Source organism: Gaeumannomyces tritici, assembly GCF_000145635.1.
Source record: "Gaeumannomyces tritici R3-111a-1 unplaced genomic scaffold supercont2.4, whole genome shotgun sequence".
Taxonomy (NCBI): Eukaryota; Fungi; Ascomycota; class Sordariomycetes; order Magnaporthales; family Magnaporthaceae; genus Gaeumannomyces; species Gaeumannomyces tritici.
In genome coordinates, this window is record NW_008804548.1 from 1,824,204 (window position 1) to 1,830,830 (window position 6,627).

The following is a 6,627-nucleotide window of genomic DNA, read 5'->3' on the forward strand; positions in this document are numbered from 1 at the left end:
GGGGCTAAAATCTAAGGGGCTAACCATCGTAGACGGCATTGTAACTGTAGGGACGCTTTTCTGTATCAAGGAAATCGCATACGGCTTGCACGCGTGCTTTTTTAGGCGTGGAAAACTCTTTAGACATCGTTGTGAGGCTTTGTTGTGCGTGGGTTGGATTGAGGGCGGTGGAGTTGGTAGGAAAAAATTGATTTTGCGGTCTCAACGATTTTGTCATGGGGGTGCCTGAGTTGTGAGGGCTGGCCGGCTGGCTGGCGGGCGGATCGAAAAGCCTGGCGGTGTGAATGATCAATTGAATTTGGCCACCCGGCTCCCTCGCCGGCGGCGCGGACATCAGCAGAGCAAGGACCGAGGCATCGTCGCGTAGCCTTCCGCCTCTCTCATTGCAGACTGCACGGGTTGCCGTCCAGGATCAAACAGCCCATTTCAGCGCCCTTTCCCTCCATTGTTTTCCCGCTGGGTCAGCTGGATGTGCTGGGGCAGGGCAAAAATGTCTGAGGAATCACAAGATCTTCACGGCCGGGAAACGGACTAGTTTGGCTCGCCGGTCGTGCCATGACTGCTCTTGGTCAAGCCTCAAGTCCCAAATGGTCGCTGCCTTGTTCGGAGTGAGTGAGTGAGAGCTCGGCTTGCGACGGCGACAAAGGGCCTGCGCCCAGCCAAGCCCGCCACCGACGACTGCCCGCGACCCCCTGGGGCGGGCGGCGTTGATCCCTCTTCTAGCCCGACTCTGTTCGTTTGCAGCGGGTTTCCCTGTTGGAGGGATTTGCACACACACGCACGCACACACGTTCTCAGCGCCCAAGCATGTCCGGCGCCCTCCATGATCGTCGCCTCGCGTCACTGCATTTGCCTGACAAGACCGACAGTGTGCCTGCCTGCCGCCTGCTCCTGCTGCTGCTCTCAAACTGCATGCAAACAAGCGTGACCCTCCTCCCGGCCGACCTTACGATCACCAAGAGGAATGGCACCAAAGATCGCCCCAGCCGAGCTGCTCGATCCGATCTCTGATACGCTCCCCGAGCACTTACTGTCCCCCTTCCAGTGGGGTCACCCCGTCTTTTCTTTCTCCCGCTGTCTCATGCTTCGTCCATCCCCTATTGACGCCGCTGGGCAGACGCTCTCTGGGCATGTAGCGAACAAGGAGTGAAAAAAAAGAAGGTTTCTTGGGTTGGTCGTGGTGTGGGTGGCATTTCCAACCGTTCTTTTCGACGGTTTCTCAATCGCCAGACGGACACCGAAGGTTTCCGCCGGGGGGCGCGAATGGCATGCTATCCCAGACTAGGCGTTTTGTCTCTGGTCTTTTTGAGTTGTCGGCCCCAAAGTCTGTTTCCTGCTGCCCAGCACCCCACACACTTCGCTCTCGGGCGAGGAGATCTCCGCTATACCTCGTCTCTTCCTGCGAACCCGAGTCCCTAGACCTGGTCCCTTCCCCAGGGGATGGGTATGGAAGCACAGAGGGAACACCATGGGAAACTATGCCGTCCAAGGCTCTTCCATGCCATGCGGAGTGGTCTCAACGAGGCTTGTATCCTTGCGCTCAACCTGCTAGCCTCCCTAGTAATCTGCTCATGAGACAGGCGGTTCCATGAACCTTAGAAGGGATGATACGGGTTCGGGAAAACAAACATATCAAGGAAATAAAATAGCAAATAAAATAGCAAATAAAACAAGGTCACAGCAACGCAGCCTCGTCGAGCGGCTGCTCGGCAGGACTGCGAGTGAGGTCAGGGTCGTGGAAGCAGATCCTGGACACAAACACTAGCATCGGTATGGCGACTGTGCCCGGTCAATGTGCACAAGATAATCGGGGGAGAGCCGCCTACGTGACTCTGGGCCCAGCTGTTGGGAGTCACCAGAGCAGCAGAAAATTCCAGAGTCAGCGCCGAGCAGTGATTTGCCGTAGCAGCGGGAGGAGAAGCACCGGCCAACTCGCCACTCCAGACTCATCGCACTGCCAATGCACCTTTGCACATACACACACACATACTGTACACGCACACGCACGCACAGAGAGAGGCAGCACACACACAGAAGAGACAACCCCAACCAGAGGGCCCGTTTTTTTTTGCCTGTTGTCGGCCGGGTCGGGTGGCTCGTCATTCGCCAGGGGCCGGCCTGGGCAAGGGTGTGCAGGCAGCGCGCGAGCGCCAGGCCAGGTGCGGTGGCCCAGGGCTTCCTTCGGGGCGTCCACTCAGGCGCTGGCTTTGGGCTTGTGTGACTGCAGCGCAATATAACAGATGTCACAACGAAATCACTCGTCCACTGGCCTGGCGGGAGGGGGGCGTGAGTGTTGTTGTGTGTGTACTAACAGTATGTGTGAGAGGGGACGGGGGCGTGGTACGAGCATCACCGCACCATCCATACCGCTAAACGGGCTCCGTGCTAACGCCATCGAGCCACTGCATGCCCAAGACAGCCCCACTCCCATCCCCCATCAAAGCCCAGCGGCGCCTGCCCAATGATCCATGGCGATCCACCAGCCAGACCGGGGGCTGGTCCGCGCCTGGAAATAGTCGCACGCACAGTGCATACGGCGTCGCAGCGGCCTGGCCTGCCCATGCCTGTTCCGAGAGACACGGGCCACAGCTGCGTCTCTTTGCCAGCGCGCAGGCTTGGGTCTGCCATCCCCATCCTGCACACCACCCCACACGCGCACACCCCCCCTGCACTGCTCTCGTTTTTTTTCTTTCTCTTCTTCTCCACCCACCCCTCCCCTTCTCGCAGACGAGGCAAAGGTTTAGAGCAAACGGGGGTGTCCTGGCTCTCGGTTGCATTGGTGGACGCCTTGGGGACATGGGAGGGAACATGGGTCCCTCCAGACTTGCATCCCTTCGGCGGGCATCAGCCACTCAAACCCACGCAGGCTCTCCACCCACCCCTGTCCCTCTTCTGGCCTGGTGCCAAGTCGTATGGGGAGCGGCGAGCAGAGAGCGAGAGGAGCTCTGGGACTGGGCATCGAATATCATCACTTGCTTCCCCCTCCTTGATCTTCGGGATGCTTCATCTACACGCTCCCATCTTTTGTTTTTATTCCTTTTTTCCCACCACACTCCTTCCTCCTCCCCTACCTCTCTCCCCCATCCCTATCTCCAGGTTCAGGACCTCGTCGACCACCACGCTAGATCTTAGGACTTCGACCCGCCACCACATCCGCCATTCCCGCCCCATCCGACGACGACCTAGCCTACGCTCTCGCCTCGCGACACCGACTCGTTGACTCGAAGTCACTTTGTTGCGAACCGAGGGAAAAAAAAAGGGACCTGGTGATCTCCTAAGGCTTTTCACCACCAACGCGCATTCCTCAACATCCTCTCGACAGGATCCTTAATCTGCCCAGGATTTCCTTTTTGGTCAGGCTCCAGTCCGGGATTAGGAACACAAAGGACCTCGGGAGCCCGTCTCCTCTCTTCCTTATCTTCTGATCTCTCTCTGCCTCCTTTGTCCTCCGGTTTGGTTGGCTCCTTGCCCTTGCAAGGTCGACTCCCTCAGGTCTCTCTCTCTATCTCTCTCTCTCTCTCTCTTTCGCCTCCTTCCCGGATCCGCCCAGCCGGGAATTCGGATCCCTACCGAAACAACAAACCCCCGCCCCTGGAGAGACTTGGAAATCTAGGACCATGCAGTACCAGTTTGGATACCCGACGCCGCCAGCATCGCCATCGCCGTTCGAGACCCTGAAGTGCGCACAACAACCACAGCAGTCGGCCCCGATCCAGCCCCGATATGTCCAGCCTGCTCCCGAGGACAGGTTAGGCAGGTTCCTTGCCGGCACTCTCCAGCTGACGGGGATCCTGGGAACGGGCGCGTACGGTGTCGTCTACTCGGCTGTCGATATCAAGACTCACGTCAGGTACGCGGTCAAGACGCTCAGCAAGTACAACGCCGATGGCACCCCCCTGGACCGGAGACAGGTTGCCTTCCAGACTCGGGAGATCCGCCTGCACTGGCTGGCGTCGGCGCATCCCAACGTGGTCTCGATGCTCAAAATCATCGACGACCCCGACTGCACCTACGTTATCCTGGAGTACTGCCCCGAAGGTGATCTGTTCTACAACATCACCGAGTGCGGGCAGTACGTTGGTAAGGATGCGCTGGCCAAGCAGGTCTTCCTCCAGATCCTGGAAGCCGTGGAGCACTGCCATTCCCAGGGGATCTACCACCGGGACCTCAAGCCTGAGAACATTCTGGTGTCCAACCAGGGCGAGACTGTCAAGCTCGCCGACTTTGGCCTTGCCACGTCTTCAGACAGGTCCGAGGACTACGGTTGCGGTTCCACTTTTTACATGTCTCCTGGTAAGTTTTCATCCTTCAAAGCGACGCCGACTTCTCCGACGACCGGTTTTTCTCCAGGAATTGCCTCTCCGCCGTCGACCCGTTCGCTCCTCTTTGCCTGCCCCCATCCCCAAGCACCTCCCAACTAATACTCCCTTTTTTCTTTCTCTCTTCAGAGTGTCTAGACCACACCACCAGGAGGCCCTACTACTACTGCGCCCCCAACGACGTCTGGAGCTTGGGTGTCATCCTAGTCAACCTGACCTGTGGCCGCAACCCCTGGAAGCAGGCCTCGTTCGAGGACTCGACCTACCGGGCCTTCACCAGGAGCAAGGGCTTTCTCAAGACCATCCTCCCCATCTCTGATGAGCTCAACGAGATTCTGGCTGCCATCTTTACCAGGAACCCCGACGAGAGGATAACCCTGCCCGCTCTCAAGGCCCGCATCCTCGCCTGCAACCGCTTCACCGAGCAGCCCCAACAGGTCTCGGCCCCGGCCGCCGCGGCAAGCCCAGTCTCGCCGCCCGCTTCGCCCGAGTCTTACGTTTCCGACTACGAGGACGCCATCGTCGACGACGACGACGACGAGGACTTCGAGTACGACGACGCCCCTCTCTCGCCCGCCTCCTCCGACGACTCGCTTTCGGACGCATCCTCCGACGATGGCTCCATGACCTCGAGCTGCTCGAGCCTCGAGGAGCTCGAGGAGGATGACGACCTCTGCCCCGAGCCCCGCGGAGCCGTGACGCCGCCTCCCCAGCCCGAGATCTGTGCCGCCATCTACGACGCCGAGGCTCAGCACCACGTCGGCTTCCCGTCCGAGTACCTCCACCACCAGTCGTCCTTCCACCACCAGTTCCCCCAGGAGCAGCCCGTGCCGGTGCAGCCGCACATGAACATGGGTTTCCACATGGCGCAGCCGCAACAGCAGCTCTTTGGCCCCAAGGTGGCCCCGCAGCCACCTGCCCCCTACCTCCACCAGCACCAACTCCCCTACATCCTGGATGTCATGTACAAGTTCGCGCACCCCGGCCAGCACCAGGTACCCCAACCAGTCATGCACCATCCCCATCCGGCTCCCTTCCACCAACACCCCCACCACGCTCAGGTCCCTATGTTTGCCTGCTACTAAAGCATTATGGCATCTCTAAACTACGTTATCCGACACTCCCATCTCCAGATGGTCTCGGGAACCCAGGGCGTCTCCATGACGTGTCTCTAACCGGTTGCGCCCGCTTGGTCTCTCTTGGCCGTGGATGGAGCTGCCTCGGAACCATGCCGGATGAGGACGGCCGCCGCCGCCGTCGTCGTTCTACAAAACCGTGGACTCCAGTTCTTAATACAAACTGGGCCCACACCCCAACGTTTTCTTCGCCTTGGTATCCGGAGCCATCCGGGTGCCAGCGAAACCCATCCACATCCCCTCACTGCGTCCGCGCACAGGGAACCTTTCCAGCTGGAGATATTCCCATGGAAAGGATCCATCTCTACAATGGACAACACCAAAAGCCAATAAAAAAAAGCCGGTACTTTTTCTTGATCTTTCCTTTTTTCAGTCTTTATTCTTTTATACCCCAAACAACTCCAACACTACTCATACTGTATTTAATTCCAGCCTGGACACGACTACGACGGAAGGACCGCTTTCTTTTCTTTATCATCACATCTCGTTTATTTTCCCTTTGTTACGACATCTACTTCCAGGGGCACTGGCGCCGAGTTCCCAAAGGAGCGGACAACCAAACAAGCCATGGAGACGAAAGCTGTTTTGATTTTTTCCATGACGGCGCAGGACAGGGGGCGGGCTTCAAAGATAAAGCTTGAAGTTTTTTTTCTCTTGATTTTTTGGTTACTTGGTCAAGTCGGCTTTTTGCTTTTTGGGCTTCCTCCGGAAGAACCGGTTGGGCGGTATTCGTTTTATTCACATTTACTTTGTTTTTCTCTCGCTTTCCACGCGGACCCTGACCACAGGTTCGAGGGAAATCCGGAGCTCGGGAGGGAAGGGTTCCCGCAAGACACACTTTCTTGGTGATACCACTTCATTTTTTATCCCCTTTATTTTTTATCCCACTTCTCTGTACACCCTCCGCCATCTTGGGGCCAAGAGGTTTGATTTGGGCAGCACGCGCGTTTGCAGTTTTGCGACTTGGGGAAACATGGGATCACGAAAGAACAAAGCCAAGCGAATATTTGGTTTCTTAGACATTGACGCGGGTCAAACCCAAACACAGGGCGCAACATCCTCTACCAGGATCTGAGAAGATATTCAGCCATATGACCATATCTGGTACTGAGGCGCCGAGAAAGAACGAAGCAAAAAAAAAAGCCACAAAAACCAAAAAAAAAAATAATAAA

The 6,627-nt window shown here is 57.3% G+C and overlaps 2 protein-coding genes across 2 annotated transcripts; both read left to right on the forward strand.

Moving 5' to 3' along the window:
• Positions 1-807: 807 nt before the first annotated feature.
• On the forward strand, positions 808-1,011 carry GGTG_08045 (hypothetical protein; the record flags this gene model as incomplete). The annotated part of the gene is made up of 1 exon (XM_009225881.1): positions 808-1,011. The coding sequence occupies one exon, from the start codon at positions 808-810 to the stop codon at positions 1,009-1,011; it is 204 nt and encodes a 67-aa protein (XP_009224145.1).
• A 2,606-nt stretch (positions 1,012-3,617) lies between these two features.
• Positions 3,618-5,404, forward strand: GGTG_08046 (RAN protein kinase; the record flags this gene model as incomplete). The annotated part of the gene is made up of 2 exons (XM_009225882.1): positions 3,618-4,293; positions 4,449-5,404. 2 exons carry the CDS (start codon positions 3,618-3,620, stop codon positions 5,402-5,404), a joined length of 1,632 nt encoding a protein of 543 aa, XP_009224146.1.
• Positions 5,405-6,627: the final 1,223 nt, after the last annotated feature.